Raw genomic sequence first — 26,597 nt, 5'->3', positions numbered from 1 at the left:
GACAAGGTGAGCTTTTGTTTTCGCCTTTTGTCCGGCATCCGTCGTGTGTCGTGCGTCAACAATTTACTTAAAAGACATCTCCTCCATAACCGCTGGGCCAATATTAATAAAACTTCATAGGGATGTTCCTTGGGTGGTCTTCTATCAAAGTTGTTCAAAGAATTCAATTCAATGCAGAACTCTGCTTGCCATGGCAACCAAAAGGAAAAACTTTAAAAATCTTCTTCTCCCAAACCACAAGGCTTAGGCTGTTGATATATGGTAGGTAGGATCACCAAATGGTCCTCTACCAAGATTGTTCAAATTATGGCCCTTGGGTCAAAATTGGCCCCACCCCGGGGGGTCATGGGTATGCTCTATATGTTTATAGTTAAAACTTCAAAAATCTTCTCCTCTGAACTTACTTGGCCTAGAGCTAAGATATTTGTCATGATTCATCGTCTAGTGGACCTCTACAAAGTTTGTTCAAATTATGGCCTTGGGGTCAAAATTGGCCCCGCCCCGGAGGGTCATGGGTTTTCTCTCTATGTTTATAGTGAAAACTTCAAAAATCTTCTCCTTTGAACTTACTTGGACTAGAGCTTAGATATTTGGCATGATTCATCGTCTAGTGGACCTCTACAAAGATTGTTCAAATTATGGCCTTGGGGTCAAAATTGGCCCCTTGGGGGGTCATGGGTATACTTGATATATTTATAGTTAAAACTTCAAAAATCTTCTCCTCTTAACTTACTTGGACTAGAGCTTAGATATTTGGCATGATTCATCGTCTAGTGGACCTCTACAAAGATTGTTCAAATTATGGCCCTGGGGTCAAAATTGGCCCCGCCCCTGGGTGGTCATGGGTTTTCTCTATATGTTTATAGTAAAAAAAAAAAAAAAATCTCCTCTGAACTTGCGTTGCTTAGAGCTTAGATATTTGGCATGATTCATCGTCTAGTGGACCTCTACAAAGATTGTTCAAATTATGGCCTTGGGGTCAAAATTGGCCCCGCCCCCTTGGGGGGTCATGGGTTTTCTCTATATGTTTATAGTGAAAACTTCAAAAATCATCTCCTCTGAGCTTACGTTGCTTAGAGCTTAGATATTTGGCATGATTCATCGTCTAGTGGACCTCTACAAAGTTTGTTCAAATTATGGCCCTTGGGTCAAAATTGGCCACACCCCGGGGCTGATGGGTTTTCTCTATACGTGTTATAGTGAAAACTTAAAAAATCTTCTCCGAACTCACAAAGACAAGTAACGTCTTAATTTAAACTGGATAACATATTTAGTACACATACCAATTTTCAATATGGGCCACATACAACAATGAATAACAAATATACATATATAGATACACACGTAAAATCAAGTAGTGACAAGAGCTTAGATATTTGGCATGATATATTATCTAGTTGACTTGTACCAATATTGTTCAATCTTTGGCCTTGGGGTCAAAAAATGGCCCCACCCGGGCGGTCATGGGTTTCCTTATATATGTATATGATGAAAACTTATAAAATCTTCTTCTCCGAAACCAAAAGGCGAAGGCCTTAGATATTTGGTATGAAGCATTGTTTATCGGACCACTATTAAGATTGTTCAAACTTTAGGCTTGGGGTCAAAATTGGCCACGCCCCGTGTTCATAGGCTTAGGTTTTCAATATTTGTATATAATGGAAGAATGTGCAATATATGACAGGTGAGCGATTCAGGGCCATTTGGCCCTCTTGTTACTGTAGATGGTCAAAATTCACAGGCAATCTTTGGTGTTTGCTGATGCATAAGTTAGAATTGATCTGATTAAATTTATTAAATTAACAGAAATTTTGAAAAAACCTTGATTGTCATTGACCCACACAAAACAAATATTGCCTTGGGAAATATGAGACTGACTGAAATATACTCTATGAAACTATTTTTGTGTGCATTTGTTAAAAATGATCTAGGTAAAATAAATGAACCGAAAATTTAAAAACCCTCGAATGTCATTGGGCCACACCTAAGTGGCCATCTTAACATCTACTGTAATTATGCTGTCACATTATAGCCTCACTCAGAGCAAAATATCCCACAGGCTGTTGTACAAATGATCTTGGGACATAAATTACCTTGGACAAATTTGAAAGGGAGATGCAAACCTATTAAAGATTAGAAAATGCTACCAGTGGTTTTATGTCCATGCATTTGTTATTTACAGGTTTCATTCACTGATCAAGTCAATCAAACAAATTCAATCAAATTATTTTATCAGTTAAAGAGTTCAAATTTTGAAATTCAAAAATATAACATTTTAGTTAACCATTTACTTCTTATGATTCACATTTCCTGAGTCTCTGATCTGGCATAGATGATGATCTTAATATATGAGGTATTTGATGAAAAATGGAAAGTAGATGAGTTATGCAAGGTATGAGGTATCAGTTATGCAAGCGAACATGCAACCAATTGGCTGTGGGAAATTTCTGACCCTATTTTCCTGCATTTCTGTGTTCTGACTGTCAGAGTAAATTCTTGTTTGAAGAGAGTTGGAAGTGTGCTTGTCTGATTGTGTTGCAGTCAGTAGTCGTCATGCTATAGACAATGCCAATGTTATAGACAATGGTAGTGCTTGAGAAAGCAATCAAAATTAATATTGCAGTAGAAAAACCATTACCTGAGAAAGTACATAAACTTCTCCTGAGAATTAACTCACACTTTTGCCTGAACTAGATGTCAAACATTTGCTGAAGGAAGAACACAGCTATTGCCTGAAAGAAATAGTCAAAGTATTGCCTGTGGACTTAGCCATACTATTGCCTGTGGAAGTTATAAGTAGTACTATTGCCTGAGGAAGTATCTAAGTTTAATTATTGCCATCAGAAGTAAAATTATTCCCACAGGATGTACTCCATCTATTGCCTGAATAAGTAGTTCAACCATTGCATTGCCCAAGGATGTAGTTTATCTTTTGCCTGAGGAAGTAATAAACTATTGCCTAAGGAAGTAGTCAAACCATCGCTTGATGAAGTAAGTACAAATATTGCCTGAGGAAGCTGTCAAACCTTTGCCTAAGAAGTAGTCAAACTTAATTACCTGAGGAAGCAGTAAAACTAATGCCCAAGAAAGTAGTTAATCTATTCTTTGCCTTAGGAACTAGTCAAAACTGTTGTCATTGGAAGCAATTAAACTATTGTAAGAACATGTAGTCAAAAATTGCCTGAGGAAGACTCAGTTAAATACTAGTATAAAAGAAAAAGTAAAACTATTGTTATTTGAAGTAGTTTAATTATTAATAGAGAAAGAAGTCAATTAAACTATTGTGGTTGGAATTATGTCTCCCCCTCTCTGGGGGAGACATATTGTTTTTGCCCTGTCCGTCAGTCCGGTAGTCCGTCAGTCCGTCAGTCCGTCCGTACGTCACACTTCGTTTCCGATCGATAACTGGAAAACCGCATGTCCTAGGATCACCAAACTTGGTAGGGAGGTTGGTCGTGAGGTGTAGAGGATCCCTATTGTTTTTGGGGTCACTAGGTCAAAGGTCAAGGTCGCGGCGACCCCCAATATAAAAAACATTTCTGCTCAAAATCTTGAGAACGGTTTGACCTAGGTTCACCAAACTTGGTAGGGAGGTTGGTCATGAGGTGTAGAAGATCCCTATTGTTTTTGGGGTCACTAGGTCAAAGGTCAAGGTCGCGGCGACCCCCAATATAAAAAACATTTCTGCTCAAAATCTTGAGAACGGTTTGACCTAGGTTCACCAAACTTGGTAGGGAGGTTGGTCATGAGGTGTAGAAGATCCCTATTGTTTTTGGGGTCACTAGGTCAAAGGTCAAGGTCGCGGCGATCCCCAATGTAAAAAACATTTCCGCTCAATATCTTGAGAATGGTTTGACCTAGGTTCACCAAACTTGGTAGGGAGGTTGATCATGAGGTTTAGAAAACTCCTATATTTTGGGGGGTCACAAGGTCAAAGGTCAATGTCGCTGTGACCTCTAATGTAAAAAAATATTTCCGTGCAATATCAGGAGATTGCTTTGATCTAGGTTCACCAAACTTTGAAGTGAGGTTGGTCATGATGTCTAGATGTTCTTAATTGTTTTGGGGGTAACAAGGTCAATAGTCAAGGTCGTGGTGACCTTCCATGTAAAAATCATTTGCGTGTAATATCTTTATGTCTCCCCCATTCATGGGGAGACATATTGTTTTTGCCCTGTCCGTCAGTCAGTCCATCAGTCTGTCAGTCAGTCAGTCAGTACGTCACACTTCGTTTCCGCCCAATAACTATAGAACTCTTAGACCCAGGAACTTCATACTTGGTATGCTAGTTGGTCATGACTAGTAGATGACCCCTATTGAATTTGGGGTCACTAGGTCAAAGATCAGGGTCAACGTGACCTTGAGGTGAAGAAACGGTTTCCACTCAATAACTAAAGATCCTTTGGGTCCAGGAACTTCATACTTGGTATGCTAGTTGTTCATGACTATTAGATGACTCCTATTGATTTTGAGATCAAAAGGTCAAAGGTCAAGGTTACCTTCAGGTAAAAAATGTTATGTTGGCAGTGACCTTAAGCTTAAAAATGGTTTCTGCTCAATAACTAAAGAAAGCTTGTACCCAGGAACTTCATAGTTGTTCATGACTAGTAGATGACTCCTATTGATTTTGAGATCAGTAGGTCAATGGTCAAGGTCACCGTGACCTTGAGGTGAAGAAACTGTTTCCGCTCAATAACTAGAGAACGCTTGCAACCAGGAATTTCATACTTGGTATGCTAGTTGGTCATGACTAGAAGATGACCCATATTGATTTTGAGATCACTAGGTCAAAGGTCAAGGTTGCCATGATCTTGAAGTGAAGAAAAAGTTTCGGCTCAATAACTAAAGATCCTTTGGTTTCAGGAACTTCATACTTGGTAAGCTAGTTGTTCATGACTAGAAGATGACCCCTATTGATTTTCAGATCAAAAGGTCAAAGGTCAAGGTTACCTTCAGGTAAAAAATGATACGTTGGCGGTGACCTTAAGCTTAAAAATGGTTTCTGCTCAATAACTTAAGAACGCTTGTACCCAGGAACTTCATTCTTGGTACGCTAGTCGGTCATGACTAGTAGATGACCCCTATTGATTTTGAGATCAGTAGGTCAAAGGTCAAGGTTGCCATGATCTTGAGTTGAAGAAATGGTTACCGCTCAGTAACTAAAGAACACTTGCACCCAAGAACTTAATACTTGGTATGCAAGTTGGTTATGTAGATGATCCCTATTGATGTTGTGATCAGTAGGTAAAAGGTCATGGTCACGATGACTGTGAGCTGAAAAATGGTTTCCGATCAATAATTGAATAACGCTTGCGCGCAGGAACTTCATACAATGCAAACTTCGTTTACATTTTCCATGATTAATCAACAACACTTTCTTCTCTTCACTATTTAATATAATCGAATAAACCAAACTTCACTGTTGGTTTGTCTCCAGTCCAAAGTTACAAATTTCATGTCCATCATTTATTTTTTCTCACCTACGACCACACAATAGGGGAGACAAGCCCTTTTCCAAAAAAGCAATCTCTAGTTAGTTTAACTATTGCTAGAGAAAGAAGAACAAAACTGCTGCCTCAGGAATTTATCAGACTATTGCCCAAGAGTCAAACTATTGCCTGAGAATGTAGTCAAATTAAAGCAAAAGGAAGTAGTAAAACTATTGCCTGAGGCATACTTTTGCATTAGGAATAATAAAACTATTGCCTTATAAAAAAGAAGCATAACTATTACCTGTGGCATACTTTTGCCTAAAGAAACTATCAAACTATTACCTAAGGTTATAGTTAAACTATTGCCTGAGGAAGAAGTCAAACCCTTGCATATTAGGAAGTAGTATAACTATTGCCTGAGACATAATTTTGCCTGAGGAAATAATCAAACTATTGCCTGAGGTAACTAACAAACTATTACCTAAGGTTATAGTTTAACTATTGCCTGAGGAAGAAGTCAAACCCTTGCATATTAGGAAGTAGTATAACTATTGCCTGAGACATACTTTTGCCTGAGGAAATAATCAAACTATTGCCTGAGGTAACTAACAAACTATTACCTAAGGTAATAGTTTAACTATTGCCTGAGGAAGAAGTCAAACCCTTGCATATTAGGAAGTAGTATAACTATTGCCTGAGACATACTTTTGCCTGAGGAAATAATCAAACTATTGCCTGAGGAAATATTCAAACTATTACCTAAGGTTATAGTTAAACTATTGCCTGAGGAAGAAGTCAAACCCTTGCATATTAGGAAGTAGTATAACTATTGCCTGAGACATAATTTTGCCTGAGGAAATAATCAAACTATTGCCTGAGGTAACTAACAAACTATTACCTAAGGTTATAGTTTAACTATTGCCTGAGGAAGAAGTCAAACCCTTGCATATTAGGAAGTAGTATAACTATTGCCTGAGACATACTTTTGCCTGAGGAAATAATCAAACTATTGCCTGAGGTAACTAACAAACTATTACCTAAGGTTATAGTTTAACTATTGCCTGAGGAAGAAGTCAAACCCTTGCATATTAGGAAGTAGTATAACTATTGCCTGAGACATACTTTTGCCTGAGGAAATATTCAAACTATTGCCTGAGGTAACTAACAAACTATTACCTAAGGTTATAGTTTAACTATTGCCTGAGGAAGAAGTCAAACCCTTGCATAAGGAAGTAGTATAACTATTGCCTGAGGCATACTTTTGCCTGAGGAAATAATCAAACTATTGCCTGAGGTAACTAACAAACTATTACCTAAGGTTATAGTTAAACTATTGCCTGAGGAAGAAGTCAAACCCTTGCATATTAGGAAGTAGTATAACTATTGCCTGAGACATACTTTTGCCTGAGGAAATATTCAAACTATTGCCTGAGGTAACTAACAAACTATTACCTAAGGTTATAGTTTAACTATTGCCTGAGGAAGAAGTCAAACCCTTGCATAAGGAAGTAGTATAACTATTGCCTGAGGCATACTTTTGCCTGAGGAAATAATCAAACTATTGCCTGAAGTTTTAGTTAAAAACTATTGTCTGAGGATTAGTAGTCAACTATAACTTATGTAGTAGTCAATGAATTTACAGGTGAGAATTTAACTAAGTGAGATAAAAGAGCATAGATGACATAAACTAACAGAAGTATTCAAGATATGCATTACAACTGTGTTAGTGGTGTTCCTTTAAGTGAGAGTGTCATTGTTTGACAGTGATGCTGGGCCTTTATCGCAGCATGCAGTATGTATGTAACTCAGGGTATGACAAACATGTGAGACATGAAGATAATGTAGATTGTTGTCTGTCCTGGCTGATTCAGCAAGCTATGGGATATAAAACATGGAGTAGGGGAACAGCTGCTGTGCTTGGAAAATGCTTATTCTTGAATGTGCTTTGTATATTATGAAAGAGAAAGTATTGTATTGGGATTATAATGCATTGATTTACCCATACTTGTGGTCAATGGATTGTTTTCATGTTCTGTGAAGTATGTAATATCATGAATTGGAAAAAGTGGTTCTTGGAAATGTTCTGTATGTTAATCGAAATGGCTGGAGAGAGTGCTAGACCTTATATACATATCGTTTGAATTTGACAGTATGATGACATTGTGGTGTGGCAATTTGGTATTTTCAGTTGACAAGAGTGTTTTATGAACATAAAATGAAAATTGTGTCCTGAAATAGGCTTACATCAAAACAATCCAAAACATGATGTGCTGTATTATTTAGGTTATAGAATTATTCTCTTTATAGTCCAGTATGAAATTGCATTAGATTACAGGGAGGTGTACACTGCTTTGAGGATGAAATAAGGAGAGTGAGTTGAATGGCGTCCAATTTGATGGGAACAAAAGGCATTTATTGTATGAAAATGTCACTTTCAAACCATGTTGGACAGGCCAGCTCAGGCGGTTTTTGTGTGCAATTCGTATAGTGGACATTAATTTGGTAAAAGTTGAACATTTTAGCAGATTTTGGACTTAGTGACATGAAACATTTAGTTAAGGATTCTTGAAAATAATGTATACTATACTGCAAGGTGTTAATTTAATATTTCAATAGCTACTCAATGCATTTGAAATGATATAGGAATGCATTAAGTCATTTTTTTTTTAAAAAGAAAAAAAGATGTTAATAGCTTTAGAGTTGATTGTACATTCAGTTTCAAGTAACACTACGCCACAAGCGAGAACATTTTTGAATACAAAAGAGCATGGAAAGCAGATTCTTTCCTCAGATGATCAAGGGACACTACTCCACAAGTATTAAAGACAGAGTTATCAACTTTGTGTGAACTTACAATATCAAGGGACACTACTCCACAAGTATTTTAGGCAGAGTTATCAACTTTGTGTGAACTTACAATAACAAGGGACACTACTCCACAAGTATTTTAGACAGAGTTATCAACTTTGTATGAACTTACAATATCAAGGGACACTACTCCACAAGTATTTTAGGCAGAGTTATCAACTTTGTGTGAACTTATAATTATTTTAGACAGAGTTTGTGTGAACTTATGATATCAAGGGACACTACCCCACAAGTATTTTAGACAGAGTTATCAACTTTGTGTGAACTTATAATATCAAGGGTCACTACTCCACAAGTATTTTTAGACAGAGTTATCAACTTTGTGTGAACTTACAATATCAAGGGACACTACTCCACAAGTATTTTAGGCAGAGTTATCAACTTTGTGTGAACTTATAATTATTTTAGACAGAGTTATCAACTTTGTGTGAACTTGTGATACCAAGGGTCACTTCTCCACAAGTATTTTAGACAGAGTTATCAACTTTGTGTGAACTTATGATATCAAGGGTCACTTCTCCACAAGTATTTTAGACAGAGTAATTATCAAGTAATTTCAGACAGAGATATCAACTTTGTGTGAATTTATAATATCAAGGGACACTACTCCACAAGTATTTTTAGACAGAGTTATCAACTTTGTGTGAACTTATAATATCAAGGGACACTACTCCACAAGTATTTTAGACAGAGTTATCAACTTTGTGTGAACTTAAAATATCAAGGGACACTACTCCACAAGTATTTAAGGCAGAGTTATCAACTTTGTGTGAACTTGTAATATCAAGGGACACTACTCCACAAGTATTTTAGACAGAGTTATCAACTTTGTGTGAACTTATAATATCAAGGGACACTACTCCACAAGTATTTTAGTCAGAGTTATCAACTTTGTGTGAACTTATAATATCAAGGGTCACATTATAAGTTCACACAAAGTTGATAACTCTGTGTAAAATACTTGTGGGGTAGTGTCCCTTGATCATCTGAGAAAAGAACCTGCTTGCCATGCTCTTGTATTCTGAAATATTCTCTCTTGCACATTGTTTGAACTGAAAAACTTAAACATATTTCAAGAGGATTAGATTACTATTTTCATATTACCAAAGAAAGGCAGAGAAATATCCATTGATAACATCAATTTACGATTGTCATTAAAATACAGAAATTGAATGGAAATGATAATGTTAAACTCTGCAAGATAGTATTTAAATGTTTAAAATGAAAATGTTATATAATTATTTAAATATGCAGGTTATATAAGAGAACAGGAATAGGTGTATTATTTGATATCCAGAATGTGGAAGTCTGATTGCATTGACTTTGAACATAAACAATTTAAAGAAATGAAATTACACACTTGAGGCTAATTATGTTTTCAATTTTAAATTGGTTAAAGGCTATGTATTTAAATACATAATAAAAAATAAAATAATTGTTGAGGTGAACGGGCGAAGTTCATCAGATAAATGGATAAATTTGAAAGTTTTTATACTAAAATATTATACTTGAACCCATGAAGTCGATTTTACTCCAGTAGTATATAATATGGACAGGTTAATTAATATTCAGGCTTGTATGGAATTCTAGATGTTTGGAAGGACAATGTAAAAATATATTCATCATACTATTTATGTAGTACATGTGATAAATATTAATATTTCTTGAATATCAAGTGAAACAACATTTTTGTGGATGAATTAAAAAGTATAGGAGTGTCCGCTTTGTGGTTTATATGTAGTGTGTCAACAAGAGTGAAAGATGGATGTAACCCTGGATTTAATTTAGATGTGTATGTTTATATATGTTAGATATGTATGGATTTAAGTGTAATATGTGTATGGATTTGAGTGTAATATGTGTCTGGATTTAAGTTAAGATGGGCTCCAAGCCGAAGCTGTTGGTACGCCGTCTCAGTCAGATTTGGGTAAGATGGCTTATCAGCTATAAAAAATAATATTAAAAAATACACAAGATTCATTAAATTTTAACAATGTTTAATACATTGATATATATATTATATATATAATATATATATTAGCTAAGTGAGAATTTTTGAAGAGATTGAACTTTATTTAAATGTTGAGGTTGAAACCCTATGTTTAAAATAGACACAGTCTAGCAAAAAAACAAGCAAGCTTTCTCTGATTTTTGAACCTGAACCATGCTTAAGTACCCTTAGCTTTATCACTTAGACAAGAATCTGGTGAATTAATTCATATAATCACTCAGTTTTTTTACACCATTTTCAATATGCACTGCATGAGTCTTAAAATGGCATTGCACATTTTTATGATATATAAGGTATAATGGAAATATAAAGAAAATAAATTGGTTCATGTAGCATTGATACAACATAGTTTTATTTCATCATCAGCAGCCGTTATGAAAACGTAACGTAGGAGCTTGTTTGTATTCATTTTGCTCTTGGTAAAATACCATTTGTGACATATGACGTTGCCTTGTTTGATGTCAGAGAATGTAGTCTATCAAGTCTTACCATCTGTCACACTATATAGGATTGAATTTCCTTATCCTAGCTTGTATTGATGTATGTACTACTAATGTTTACTGTTTTAACCTCGACTATTTGAAAGATAAATGTTAATGTATGTGATACAGAGGCACTTCCTCCGAGCTTGTGACAATTTCCAGAATAAAGTCATCTTTTGCTATTTCTTGCGTTATTTAAGAAATGGTATATTTCTCTCATGGACATCTTTTTTATTCCACTATAATATATTGTAATGGTTTTCTCCAAAGGCAAGATTATGAATATGTCTTCTATATATACATATATAATAGGTTTGTTGACTTGCTGCAAGTCTGGGCTTATTGGAAAATTCTATCTCTGCTATGTCACATTGACGGGAAAAGGTAGACATGTTCCTGGAATTGTGCATTTTCCTTGGGCTTTGCATGTAGTTTAATAGCTGGATTGTGATAACAGCTATGAGCTCATATGAATCCTGGCTATGAGTCTGTTTTCTGTATTCCATTTTGAGAGGCCAAAAGAATATTCCCCACGTGGGGCTCAAACCTATGTCCTTATGGGTGGGAGGCTGCAGGCACCAAAACCATTGTAACCCACAGGTACATGTCTGTTTCTTGCCTTTAATGTACCCTTTTTACATTATAATTAACATGATGCTGGTTTTTATACCACCATTCAATTGCCCAATAAATGGAATACATGAGTTGTCAGTAAGTAATAGTACATAATTGAATAATCCGTAGGATTACTTGGACCACCTCTGACAAATAATCAACGACAAGTGATGTCCCACTCATGTCATGCGATCAAGCAAGACAAATGTCGATCGCATGTCAAGCGACCAAGCAGGATGAATTTCCAACTCACGTCAAGCCACCAGGTAGGACAAATGTCCCACTCACGTCAAGCCACAAGGCAGGACAAATGTCTGACTCACGTCAAGCGACCAAGCAGGACAAATGTCCCACTCACGTCAAGTTACCAAGCAGGACTATTGTCTGACTCACGTCAAGCGACCAAGCAGGACAAATGTCCCACTCACGTCAAGCGACCAAGCAGGACAAATGTCCCACTCATGTCAAGCGAGTAAGCAGGACAAATGTCCCACTCACGTCAAGCGAGCAGGACAAATGTCCCACTCACGTCAAGCGAGCAAGCAGGACAAATGTCCGACTCACGTCAAGCGAGCAAGCAGGACAAATGTCCGACTCACATCAAGCGAGCAAGCAGGACAAATGTCCGACTCACGTCAAGCGACCAAGCAGGACAAATGTCGGACTCACATCAAGCGACCAAGCAGGACAAATGTCAGACTTACGTCGGACGACCAAGCAGGACAAATGTCCGACTCACGTCAAGCCACCAGGCAGGACAAATGTCTGACTCACGTCATTGCCACCAGGCAGGACAAATGTCGGACTCACGTCAAGCCACCAGGCTGGACAAATGTCGGACTCACGTCAAGCCACCAGGTAGGACAAATGTCGGACTCACGTCAAGCCACCAGGCAGGACAAATGACAGACTCACGTCAAGCCACAAGGCAGGACAAATGTCTGACTCACTTCAAGCGAGCAAGCAGGACAAATGTCTGACTCACGTCAAGCGAGCAAGCAGGACAAATGTCTGACTCACATCAAGCGAGCAAGCAGGACAAATGTCTGACTCATGTCAAGCGAGCAAGCAGGACAAATGTCGGACTCACGTCAAGTGAACAAGCAGGACAAATGTTGGACTCACGTCAAGCGATCAAGCAGGACAAATTCCCACTCATGTCAAGCCACCAAGCAGGACAAATGTCCCACTCACGTCAAACGAGCAAGCAGGACAAATCTCCCACTCACGTCAAGCGAGCAAGCAGGACAAATGTCGGACTCACGTCAAGCGAGCAAGCAGGACAAATGTCAGACTCATGTCAAGCGAGCAAGCAGGACAAATGTCGGACTCACGCCAAGCGAGCAAGCAAGACAAATTCCCACTCATGTCAAGCCACCAAGAAGGACAAATCTCTCACTCACGTCAAGCGAACAAGCAGGACAAATGTCCCACTCACATCAAGCCACCAAGCAGGACAAACCTCCCACTCACGTCAAGCGAGCAAGCAGGACAGATGTCCCATTCACGTCATGTTAATTCCTTCATCAGACTGACTCTGCTCAATGCCTGATGGTTTACCGGGTTTTCTCCTTATGTAACACCAGACTCGCCCCACCCCATCATGTTCAATAAAAAGCCTTCTTATATCTCGAGATACAATGTCCGTGTTACAAAAAAAAACATCATGAAAATGGTGTTATTTCTCCCAGCAAAAGTGGGATAATAAGATAAGTGATAAAGAGCACCTCATTATATTAACCATGCTTTTAGAAAACTGTAAGGCAAACTAACGCTGTTTAGGTTCAGATAAAATTGTACAAATGACTACCAATTATTTGGGACTCTCATGATTTTCATGTCAGGGTGGGATAGATCATGAACAAGATGGTTTTAACTCCTAACAATGCCATCCTGAAGATATTTAGTGGATTAGACGGCTTAAATAGCTTTTTGACATGAAATGAAGATTGTTTTCAGCTGAAAATAGATTGTTTCTCTTAGTTTTCATGTTATGCAATGGTATAATAACCTTGTGAAGAAAATACTTCAGATAAATATTTCATATGGTAAAAAGTAGTCAACAGTGTATTATCATCACTAATATTACTGTTACATTCAAGGTCGTTATAATGTACCTTGTCATGCAGCAACGTCCATTATAATGAATGATTTATTGCAACATTTACTTATTTGCAATTTTCTGCCAGACAGTGGCAGAAAATGAGATTTCTGGCTATTGGAATTGCTTCTGAAATTACTTCACATTCTTCAAAATGTATGTATTTGATTTGTTTTGATTGAGTTACTCAGTCTTATACAATTTTTTACTTGATTATTAAATAAATAGACACCACAAGTGTTTTCTTTAACATTTTTTGGTTATGTTTCTATATATCTCTTAAGACTTTAATGCAAAATATTGACCTTTATAAAGTTCTCCAATCATAACTTGAAATTTATAAGAATGAAAATTGATCTTTGACCACAAAAGTAATGGTTTGTTCTTATATATTGGAGAAAAGTCTATAACGGGGGCACTTATCAATTATGAAATAAAATGACAGCCATACATGTTTCTTAATGAAGCATACAAATACATACAAGCCTTAGCAGTCATCTATGACTATTTACTACTGTTTACGCTCAGTACAAAATGTAGATGAAATGTTTTAAACAGCCTTAAGGTTGGAATGCAGATTTTCAGCGGGATTACTAACTTGGTTATGAATTTGGATTGTGAATCAGTTCAAGTATACTATTGTTGTGCTTTGTAAATTTTGTTGCGAAAAATTCATATACATTAATCGGAATTGCTTTAAAATGATGGAACTTAGTGAAAATGGTCTGGACTTTATTGAGGTAAACATTATAATAATGTTTTTCGTTATTTTTTTACAATAGTATGACCTAATTTAAAGCCTTGTAATACCTTATATTACACCAAATTGCATAATGTCGAGCCAAATAATATAAAACAATGGAAATTATGGATGGGACAGGCCCTGAGTTATATAGCCTGGCACTTATAGGATCAAGGCTAGACAAAAAGGGTTCAAGATATTTCAATAAAACTTGGTCAACATGATTGCACTGAGGCCTGAGGAAATATGCACATGCATAGCAAGGCCCATATTGCTTGCTTTGATAGATATACAGGTTTTTTTTATTGCCCCTTTAATACTAAATGATTGAAGCAAAAAAACAGATGTGCAATTGGTTGTTTTCTCTGTGACACTCTTGTTTTATTACTAATATTATTATCTATGTTTTATATAAAATTTCTCAACTGATTTTCACAGTTTGTTGGATGATATCACATACTTATATTTCTCTTGCATAACCAGGATCCTTGTTTCTACCTTACATAAGTACATTTGACAGCTTCTGTAGTCTCTCTTCTGTAGTCTCTCTTCTGTAGTCTCTCTGTCTGCTCCAGTGTTTTTGTATGTCTTCTCATAGGTCATAAATGTTGTATTAAGTCACCATCATCATCTTTATGAGAATGGCCATTACAAGAGTTAAATTACTATTTGGGTAATTTGATCTGCAGTTTTAAATAAACATTTGTATCAAATGAAAATTTGGTTTGCAACTAGGAAGTTTGTATTTCAGGATTAACATGAAGAGTATGTGAAATATTTCATCTGAATATGTGAAGCTTGTGCATTTTGACATAAAAGCTCTTCATCAAGTAATTTGTCGGACCAGATGGGTCTTCATTCACTATTTGACTGACCAAATGGGTATGCACTACATCAAACAATTTGGCGGGCAAAATGCTTCTACATCACACTATTTATCAGGCAAAATTATTTTGTTCAGCATCACACTATTTTTTAAATCAAATTGTTCTACATCACACTTTTTGTCATACCAAATGATTTTACCTCAAACTATTTTTCAGACCATATACTTCTACCTCAAACTTTTGGTCAAAGCAAATGCGTCTACATCACTATTTGTCAGACCAAATGCTTCTACCTCAAACTTATGATTTTTTTAATCAAATGCTTTTACCTCAAACTATTTTTTTAAACCAAATATTTCTAACTCACACTATTTGTCAGAGCAAAAAAATCTGCCTCAAACGAGATGCTTCTACCTCACACTATTTGTCAGACCAAATGCTTCTACCTCACACTATTTGTCAGACCAAATGCTTCTACCTTAAACCAAATGCTTCTACCTTGCACTAATTGTCAGACCAAATGCTTCTTCCTCAAACTAAATGCTTCTTCCTCAAACTAAATGCTTCTTCCTCACTTTATTTGTCAGATAAAATTGGTCAACATAAAACTATAAAGCTCGTGAATTTGACAATTTGGTACTGTGTGAGTATATGAATGCTTTGCCATGCATGATTTCATGTGTGTTTGTCTGGTGGCATTATTTATTATCATTGTATTTCTTGTCTATTTTCAGATGACAGAGGGGAGAAAATGTCAGATCCTGTTACCCGATGAGCGCCGTCTTGACTTCCTGATACAGGTTAGCTGACTCTTTTATCCTTTTCTTAGTTTCAGGAATTCAGAAGATATTTATGTCAACAATGCTGGACACACAGAGTTATTTCGAAAAAAATTGTTATAATTTCAAATGTCCAAAAGGTATAAATAGAAATTCTGCAGCTTTGCACAATTTTCACAGTGAAAAATCGAAAAATCTGTCAATATTTACTCAAATTCTATTAAGCACTTTTATCAATATTTTGATTTGTCTTGACTTGACAAAGGCAATTAATTTGCAGTTTAAAACACAATATTTCCTGAAGTAGCAAGAGAAACTATTCTTAAGATTTAAAGGTACCTTGCTATTATTTTGATTTTAGCTCCTCTGTTTTTATTTATGAAAAATGTGGTGTAATCATAGCCCTAAAATCGTTGTCGTCCGGGGCAGGCAAAAACTTAACATTCGCTTTGACTTGTAAACTGGTCAAGATATTTTAATGAAGCTTTAAATGAAGTTTCCTACAGAACAAACACAATCTTGTACAATTTAAAAAAACAACAGATAAGTATCAGCATTCATTTTGCGGTACTGTTGTAAGTGTTTATACTCATGTTACTGCCGATGGGAGAAGCCAGATTAAGAAAGTGTCTGACAAAAACAACCACCAAATTTTTCTTTTCAGTCATTAATTGGTTATATTGAGTGGGTTATTTTGGGGTTCTTACATGCACGCTGGCTTTAAAGATATTTAAGCCAGACATTACCAATTTGAGAAATTCATCTGGAGTATCTTTTTGGTTTGGTTTCAAGATTTTTGTACATTTTCAGCCTATCAAGTTTAAAGTTTGCAGTGTAAGCTTACTAATGTACTATTGGGTTTCTTATGAAAAAGTAAGGATTGCAAAAATCTGTTCTTCCCTAATGAATTTAATTCTACCTGACCTAAAAAATGTGTTTAAACCTTAAAAATGCATTTGTAAAAAAGCATCAGTAGACTAATTTTACAATCATATTTTCTCAACAATTCATAAATCTTGCTTGCCTTGACTTACCTAAATCAACATTATTTTTGGAATTTATTACTTTTCATGCAAAGCTATAGAAACTGTTACAATAATAAGACAATTTCTACAAGTCATTATGCAAACACAATGAATTATTATAATAACCACCACATTATTGTATTTGCCTGTCTAAACTTCTCTTTTTGTGGTATTTATGTTCCAGAAAAGTTATGAGATTGTTATATTTTCTACCATTATATTGTTTACCTAGGCTCTTTGTTCTTTCTAAACATAGCAGGTCAAGAAAATGAAGGAAAACACTTCTTGTTAATTGAATATTATCATTATGCCTACCAATATGTTCTGGAATGCTTGCCAGTGAAATATATTTTAAGGGGGCTAACTCTTGTAAGCTTAAACTATAGATGTCACAATGGAAATATTCTAGCATGATTTACTTCCCTTCTAAAAGATGAGCAATCTTGTATGATGCAATAAATTTATCAGTGTACTTATTTATCAATTAGATTAAAGATTTGAAATGAAAGAAAATGAAAAAGTTATAGCAAAAATTGTTTTAAAGAAAGATGCGAAAACATTTAAAAACATAGTTTCATAACAATATATACTAATGCTTTTGATTACAAAACTTTTTTTATAAAATGTTTTGTGTGATAACTTAAGAATTATTTATATTTATTTACAGCCCAAACTGCTGACATACGAGCTGCTTGATATTGTATCATCACATTTCAAACTTAAAGAAAAAGAATACTTCGGACTTGCATTCCAAGATGAAACGTAAGTTCGACATAGGATTTAAGATATTTTTATACAGGTGCAAAGTGTTGTGTTCAGGGGAATATAGATATTGTACATTAGCTTTGAATAGTTCATATAACTCTGTTTATCATTGTTAAGTACCACAGAGAGTTGCTTCCCTTTGCTCAAAAGAGTGAAGGATTCATATTGATGTCTTGTGGATGAGAGTGAGTCTTGTCTAGTGTTATATACTGGTGTCCGCCTCTCAACTATGAGGTTGTGGGTTTGATCACTTACAGGGGAAATTTCTCATGTCCTCTTGAAATGGACACATAGCGCGATATATCTTCAATGTAGTTCTTATACTTACCTTAGATTTGCCTCAGTGATTCCATTCAGTCCATTGGCCAGTTAATTTTACTGTCCAATCAAAACACACAGATGATATTCTACTCTGAAAATTAAGTCCAGTCTTAGGTGATCATTGAATACGGCCCCTGTACTGGTTTCTACCGAGCAGGCAGACGAGCAGACAGACGTTAGCGTGAGTGTATGAGTTTCAGATTAAGTCACAATCAAATGAAAAGAAATAAATATAAACATGTCTATTCTGAAAAGATTTCCAATTTAGTTCTCTTGTTACTGCCATGTCAGAAAATTATTAAAGGAGAATAGAAAAAAATAAAATGTTTCAGTTTTGTGTGATACAGAAATTGTAAAGTATCTCTTGTCAAATTGAACCTACAAATGAGAGTCATTTATTTGACAATAGGAAGATTGTTTCTAGACATGTGTTGTTGAGGACTATAGTTGTATCAATATATTAGCGTATTAATAAAAAATGAATTAAAATTTTTTGTTGATGTATACAAACATCGCTGAATTTGATAAAAATGACTGCATTTGTTTGACACTTCTAATCACACTTGTTCTAAAAATGTCTAAATGGAATTAGCACTTACTTTACATTTTGATTAAGTTTTGTAAAGTTCAAGGTTTCGCAGATTTGGTATCAGAGCAGATGTTGCTCACTTTTTTTCTACCAAGATGTAACTCTGTTGGATGAGATTGAAGTTTGATATAAAGATACAAATCTGATAAAATCACCTTTTTATAGCAAAAATATCGGTCTGAGAGAGATGCCCCCTTCAATGTTTGCAATTTGTTCTGATGTAGAAATGATTTGGAGATAAGTATAAAGTTAAGTAAGCTATTTTATTAAAAAAGGCTGAATACTCTGCTTTAGATTTTTGCCTGATTATTATATTAAATGCACAGTTTTTCTATGAAAATGACTTAACTTTTTATATAAATGATATTGCTCGTTGTAGCTACAATGCAAAAACATGAATATATGACTCATAAGTTTTTAAACTATTTCAATGGAACTTGAATCACATGTTTAAAATGGCAATATGCATATTTATTGCAAGTCATATAACTTTGACTTAATTATTTCTTGAACTATGCCACTTGATGGACTGAAATAACAACAACAGCAACATCTTAAGGTACTTTAGTATCAAGAAGTGTTGTTTTGATGATCAATTCTAATAAAATGGTCAATACAGGCAACTATCGGTAATTATTTTGTTCATTATTGGTTATGATATATTTTCATAAACTTATATCATTTTGTCATCATCATCATATCTCTCCTACGGAAACAGAAGGGTTCCTTCCCCTTCCTCCCTGCCAAAATAAATCCTCCCTTCCAGTTCTTAATCGATCATTGATCAGTTTTCCATCTCTGATAATCAATTGTTAAATCTGGTCCGATTTTCAACACTTTTATCAATGGCCAGATATATTTCTGAAATTCGTTGAATGAGTTCTAAAAGGCGATAATGAATGAACCATCAATCATGTTTGTTATGGACAGCACAGCTCTGACAGAAACCAGACACTCAAGCTTGTTTTATGAAATTACCTGTATCATATAAAACCACAGAGAACATATGAACATGGAATATATATAGAAAACACACATATGAACTCGCTGAACTGGGCTGTATGTTCAGTTTAACGGATGATATATGTGTGGCATGTTATTATTTTTGCCCTGGTTTTATGGTCATTCCTCTCCACTGGTTTTTTCCCACAGGAGCATATACCAGAGAAAGAAATACCTGACTTGTACTTGTTTAAATGAGTGGCAGTTCGTTATAAAGTGTTTAAAGGAAGATGTTGCTACAGACATGGAGAAAGAATAATCAAAATCCTGAAATATTTATTTGTACACACTAGTACACTTTTGAAGAAATTGCTGAAAAGCAATATATATATATATATCTACATTGGCTTGAGGGTCAAGTTATTTTATACATGACTATCATTCATAAGTGGTTTTTAAGAAGCAACAACTGTTTGAACTCTCTTTAATTGCTTACAATTTAGCTCACTGTTTTAGTTTAAAGAAAAAAATCAAGTTGTTTTCACAGCCTTGGTCTGTTGATGGCATCTTCAGTGTGCTAAAATGCCATCAAACTTGGCCCTTACTAAACAAATCAAGATACTATTTAACACATGTTAAAACTAATTGAATATATATTTAAGTTGTGTTAAATTATTGTTTTCATCTTTTTTCAGGGGCCATTACAACTGGTTACAGCAGGAAAAGAAAATCCTGGACCATGATCTTCCTCGCAAACAGGGCACCAACCTAGTCATTGCATTCCTTGTCAGGTATTACCTCCCTTTAAATACTCTTGTACCAACCTAGTCATTGCGTTCCTTGTCAGGTATTACCTCCCTTTAAATACTCTTGTACCAACCTAGTCATTGCATTCCTTGTCAGGTATTACCTCCCTTTAAATACTCTTGTACCAACCTAGTCATTGCGTTCCTTGTCAGGTATTACCTCCCTTAAATTACTCCTGCACAAACCTAGTCAATACATTCCTTGGAGATGTTCTTGCACCAGCCTAGTCATTGCATTCCTTGTCAGGTATTACCTCCATTGAGGTGTTCTTGCATCAGCCTAGTGATTGCATTCCTTGTCAGGTATAACCTCCATTGAGTTGTTTTTGCACCAGCCTAGTCACTGCATTCCTTGTCAATTATTACCTCCATTGAGGTGTTCTTGCACCAGCCTAGTCACTGCATTCCTTGTCAGGTATTACCTCCATTGAGTTGTTCTTGCACCAGCCTAGTCATTGCATTCCTTGTCAGGTATTACCTCCATTGAGGTGTTCTTGCATCAGCCTAGTCACTGCATTCCTTGTTAGGTATTACCTCCATTGAGGTGTTCTTGCACCAGCCTAGTCACTGCATTCCTTGTCAGGTATTACCTCCATTGAGGTGTTCTTGCACCAGCCTAGTCACTGCATTCCTTGTCAGGTATTACCTCCATTGAGGTGTTCTTGCACCAGTCTAGTCACTGCATTCCTTGTCAATTATTACCTCCATTGAGGTGTTCTTGCACCAGCCTAGTCACTGCATTCCTTGTCAATTATTACCTCCATTGAGGTGTTCTTGCACCAGCCTAGTCACTGCATTCCTTGTCAATTATTACCTCCATTGAGGTGTTCTTGCACCAGCCTAGTCAAATGCATTCCTTGTCAGGTATTACCTCCATTGAGGTGTTCTTGCACCAGCCTAGTCACTGCATTCCTTGTCAATTATTACCTCCATTGAGGTGTTCTTGCACCAGCCTAGTCACTGCATTCCTTGTCAGGTATTACCTCCATTGAGTTGTTCTTGCACCAGCCTAGTCACTGCATTCCTTGTCAATTATTACCTCCATTGAGGTGTTCTTGCACCAGCCTAGTCACTGCATTCCTTGTCAATTATTACCTCCATTGAGGTGTTCTTGCACCAGCCTAGTCACTGCATTCCTTGTCAATTATTACCTCCATTGAGGTGTTCTTGCACCAGCCTAGTCACTGCATTCCTTGTCAGGTATTACCTCCATTGAGGTCCAGCCTAGTCACTGCATTCCTTGTCAGGTATTACCTCCATTGAGGTGTTCTTGCACCAGCCTAGTCACTGCATTCCTTGTCAGGTATTACCTCCATTGAGTTGTTCTTGCACCAGCCTAGTCATTAAATTCTTTGTCAGGAATTATCAGCCTTTTGCCTTGCCTTAACCTCGTAAAACATATATTGCCTCTCGTGAATTTCTGTTTCTGACAGAGCCATTGCATTTCTTGTCAGATATTACACTCCTTCCAGCATGGCATTAAAGCGACAGTCCGCAAATCGGGCAAATTAGCCATGAAAAAAAAAAAAAATTCATCTATGTGTTGATAAGCATTCCTGACTGACGAATCCAAAAAAAATTTGGTTCAAATCGACCTAGAAATGAGTTTTTCGTGTCATTTTCAATATCTCTTCTTAACTATCGGCCCCCGAGAGTTAACGGTTATATAAATAGAAAAAACAGTGGGATTCCAAAGTTCTTGCGCATGCGCAGGGCGATACTATTTCCCGGTCTCTCCTCGTAAAATCCGGTCTCATCCGGTCTCATAATTCCCGGTTCATAACTTATGGCCCCAGGCAACGGATTGTGTTGCTGATGTTTATGTTTATGTAGAGTATGAAATAACTTAGAATTGCACCTTTTAAATTATGTTATGTTATTGTTCTTCCTTTTATGTTTACCCCCCCCCCCCCCCCCCCCCCCCCCCCCCCCCCCCGACAATTTTTTTTAAGCATAAATGATTACAATTGAAAAATTCCATGTTTGCATATCCGACTCATATCTGATTTACATGTAGTCAAGCATTGTTATTTTTTGTATTACTATTATCAATAGTTTACTTATAACTGAATTTAATATGAAAAAAAAAACACATTGAGTGTGTTTGTTATTCATGACATTAATTTCAGTACATGTGCATATTTCATGTTTTTATCTTTGCCTAAATTTATTTTATGTTTTATTGATATAAAATTTGAAATAAATAGTGACATAATTATCATCAAATATCTAATGTTTTAATCAACTGTAATCTTTTGTAATCCTATTACCCCCCGCGGTCATTAACACCTTTTTGATCACGCCCGATAGCTACTATAAAACAGAGACCGGAGGAGACCGGGACCGGATGAGACCGGGACCGGGAAATAGTATCGCCCCCAAGAGTAGTTGGAAAAACCGTAGACCTACTTTCTCTTCTGCCGTCTAAAAATAGCAACTTTCGGCAATTTTCAATTTGTTAAATCTAAGTTATTAAAGCGATTTTTTAAAAAATAATTGCGGTTCAGTCGGTCTGAAACAATGTGGAACTTATTAAAAACTTTTGAAATACGGTTACTTTTGCGGACTGTCGCTTTAACCTCTAAGACACAATATTGCCTTTTCTGATAGAACCATTGCTTTTCTTGTCAGCTATTACATCACTATTAGCATTACTCAAACCTTTAGACAAACTATTGCCTTCCTTGAACTTCTGTTTATGACAGCTATAAAGACTTGCACATTTCTGCTGTGGCATCATGCCTTACTTTCAGCACTTCTGAAGAACAATTTCATGTATATTGCAGTGCCTATTTAAAGGCATAGACTATCCATATGTCCCGTGGGAATTTGCAGGGGCATTGAAATATCAGCACAACAGGAATAGTCCAAAAGGCTTTTACAGCAAGGTGTCAGTTGTCAGGCGCTTAGGAATTAATATCTACCTCACAAATTTGTTGTCAGACCGGGAAAGGGGAAAATGCTTTGACATCAGTGTGATATGGCTTCCCGCTACTTACATTAGTTCTTACATTACTTGTTTGAAGTTTTAAATAAGAATCTACCAAGTTTGAGCTATAAAATTAATGTATTCATGATAATCAGTAAGTTAAACAACTATTCAAATGCTGTTGCCAAAATGATTAAGCAGTGTGTTTGTGTACCATAATGATGTGCAGGAACTTAGCTTTTCTTTGAACCCTCTTCATATCTTGCTAAAGGGAATACTATATCTTGTCCTCTATTTGCAGGTACTATGTTGACAGTATAATCCAGCTGTGGGACACTGCCACCCTGGTATACCATATCTTGTCCTCTATTTGCAGGTACTATATTGACAGTATAATCCAGCTGTGGGACACTGCCACCGTGGTATACCATATCTTGTCCTCTATTTGCAGGTACTATATTGACAGTATAATCCAGCTGTGGGACACTGCCACCGTGGTATACCATATCTTGTCCTCTATTTGCAGGTACTATATTGACAGTATAATCCAGCTGTGGGACACTGCCACCGTGGTATACCATATCTTGTCCTCTATTTGCAGGTACTATATTGACAGTATAATCCAGCTGTGGGACACTGCCACCCTGGTATACCATATCTTGTCCTCTATTTGCAGGTACTATATTGACAGTATAATCCAGCTGTGGGACACTGCCACCGTGGTATACTATATCTTGTCCTCTATTTGCAGGTACTATGTTGACAGTATAATCCAGCTGTGGGACACTGCCACCGTGGTATACTATATCTTGTCCTCTATTTGCAGGTACTATGTTGACAGTATAATCCAGCTGCGGGACACTGCCACCGTGGTATACTATATCTTGTCCTCTATTTGCAGGTACTATGTTGACAGTATAATCCAGCTGTGGGACACTGCCACCGTGGTATACTATATCTTGTCCTCTATTTGCAGGTACTATGTTGACAGTATAATCCAGCTGCGGGACACTGCCACCGTGGTATACTATATCTTGTCCTCTATTTGCAGGTACTACGTTGACAGTATAATCCAGCTGTGGGACACTGCCACCGTGGTATACTATATCTTGTCCTCTATTTGCAGGTACTATGTTGACAGTATAATCCAGCTGTGGGACACTGCCACCGTGGTATACTATATCTTGTCCTCTATTTGCAGGTACTATGTTGACAGTATAATCCAGCTGCGGGACACTGCCACCGTGGTATACTATATCTTGTCCTCTATTTGCAGGTACTATGTTGACAGTATAATCCAGCTGCGGGACACTGCCACCGTGGTATACTATATCTTGTCCTCTATTTGCAGGTACTATGTTGACAGTATAATCCAGCTGTGGGACACTGCCACCGTGGTATACTATATCTTGTCCTCTATTTGCAGGTACTATGTTGACAGTATAATCCAGCTGCGGGACACTGCCACCGTGGTATACTATATCTTGTCCTCTATTTGCAGGTACTATGTTGACAGTATAATCCAGCTGTGGGACACTGCCACCGAGGTATACTATATCTTGTCCTCTATTTGCAGGTACTATGTTGACAGTATAATCCAGCTGTGGGACACTGCCACCGTGGTATACTATATCTTGTCCTCTATTTGCAGGTACTATGTTGACAGTATAATCCAGCTGTGGGACACTGCCACCGTGGTATACTATATCTTGTCCTCTATTTGCAGGTACTATGTTGACAGTATAATCCAGCTGCGGGACACTGCCACCGTGGTATACTATATCTTGTCCTCTATTTGCAGGTACTATGTTGACAGTATTATCCAGCTGCGGGACACTGCCACCGTGGTATACTATATCTTGTCCTCTATTTGCAGGTACTATATTGACAGTATAATTCAGCTGTGGGACACTGCCACCGTGGTATACTATATCTTGTCCTCTATTTGCAGGTACTATGTTGACAGTATAATCCAGCTGTGGGACACTGCCACCCTGGTATACCATATCTTGTCCTCTATTTGCAGGTACTATATTGACAGTATAATCCAGCTGTGGGACACTGCCACCGTGGTATACTATATCTTGTCCTCTATTTGCAGGTACTACGTTGACAGTATAATCCAGCTGTGGGACACTGCCACCGTGGTATACTATATCTTGTCCTCTATTTGCAGGTACTATGTTGACAGTATAATCCAGCTGCGGGACACTGCCACCGTGGTATACTATATCTTGTCCTCTATTTGCAGGTACTACGTTGACAGTATAATCCAGCTGTGGGACACTGCCACCGTGGTATACTATATCTTGTCCTCTATTTGCAGGTACTATGTTGACAGTATAATCCAGTTGTGGGACACTGCCACCGTGGTATACTATATCTTGTCCTCTATTTGCAGGTACTATGTTGACAGTATAATCCAGTTGTGGGACACTGCCACCGTGGTATACTATATCTTGTCCTCTATTTGCAGGTACTATGTTGACAGTATAACCCAGCTGCGGGACACTGCCACCGTGGTATACTATATCTTGTCCTCTATTTGCAGGTACTACGTTGACAGTATAATCCAGCTGCGGGACACTGCCACCGTGGTATACTATATCTTGTCCTCTATTTGCAGGTACTATATTGACAGTATAATCCAGCTGTGGGACACTGCCACCCTGGTATAATATATCTTGTCCTCTATTTGCAGGTACTATGTTGACAGTATAATCCAGCTGTGGGACACTGCCACCGTGGTATACTATATCTTGTCCTCTATTTGCAGGTACTATGTTGACAGTATAATCCAGCTGTGGGACACTGCCACCGTGGTATACTATATCTTGTCCTCTATTTGCAGGTACTATGATGACAGTATAATCCAGCTGTGGGACACTGCCACCGTGGTATACTATATCTTGTCCTCTATTTGCAGGTACTATGTTGACAGTATAATCCAGCTGTGGGACACTGCCACCGTGGTATACTATATCTTGTCCTCTATTTGCAGGTACTACGTTGACAGTATAATCCAGCTGCGGGACACTGCCACCGTGGAACTCTTCTACCTCTGTGCCAAACAACAAGTGTTCAAGGTAAATCAATAACTCTGCTTCATGGTAAGATCGTCTCGAAGTGGTTGAAGGTTTTGTGTGGTCACCTGACCCACACACTTTCCATGAAATTTGGTCGAAGTGTTTGTCTCTATGAAATGCACTGAAGGGCTGCTCTTTAAAAATTGTGGACAGAACCAATTTAAATTATGTTTTTCATTAAAAATAATAAAATTTTCAGTGGCTGTGGGTTAAATGGTGTTTAAGACATTATTGATTTTAAGTGCAGTTGGTTGAAATTAAAGTGTTTTCCTCGCAC

General features: G+C 37.0%; 1 protein-coding gene across 7 annotated transcripts in view; it reads left to right on the top strand.

The window, feature by feature from the left end:
• The window catches only part of LOC128216457 (FERM domain-containing protein 4A-like), a 106,926-nt gene that overhangs the window by 25,815 nt on the left and 54,514 nt on the right, over window positions 1-26,597 (top strand). For 5 of the 7 annotated variants that reach the window (XM_052923033.1, XM_052923027.1, XM_052923028.1 and 2 more), the window contains 4 exons: window positions 15,813-15,878; window positions 17,550-17,644; window positions 20,195-20,290; window positions 26,236-26,320. In XM_052923033.1, coding sequence (XP_052778993.1) covers window positions 15,813-15,878; window positions 17,550-17,644; window positions 20,195-20,290; window positions 26,236-26,320 — 342 coding nt within the window. Of the gene's footprint in view, window positions 1-10,024; window positions 10,228-14,124; window positions 14,250-15,812; window positions 15,879-17,549; window positions 17,645-20,194; window positions 20,291-26,235; window positions 26,321-26,597 lie in introns of those variants that run through there. The other 2 variants (XM_052923030.1, XM_052923031.1) reach the window with 2 other exon arrangements.

This window comes from Mya arenaria, chromosome 14, assembly GCF_026914265.1.
Source record: "Mya arenaria isolate MELC-2E11 chromosome 14, ASM2691426v1".
Classification (NCBI taxonomy): Eukaryota; Metazoa; Mollusca; class Bivalvia; order Myida; family Myidae; genus Mya; species Mya arenaria.
Note: the sequence above shows the minus strand (reverse complement) of the source record. Positions and strands in the feature narration are given on the sequence as shown.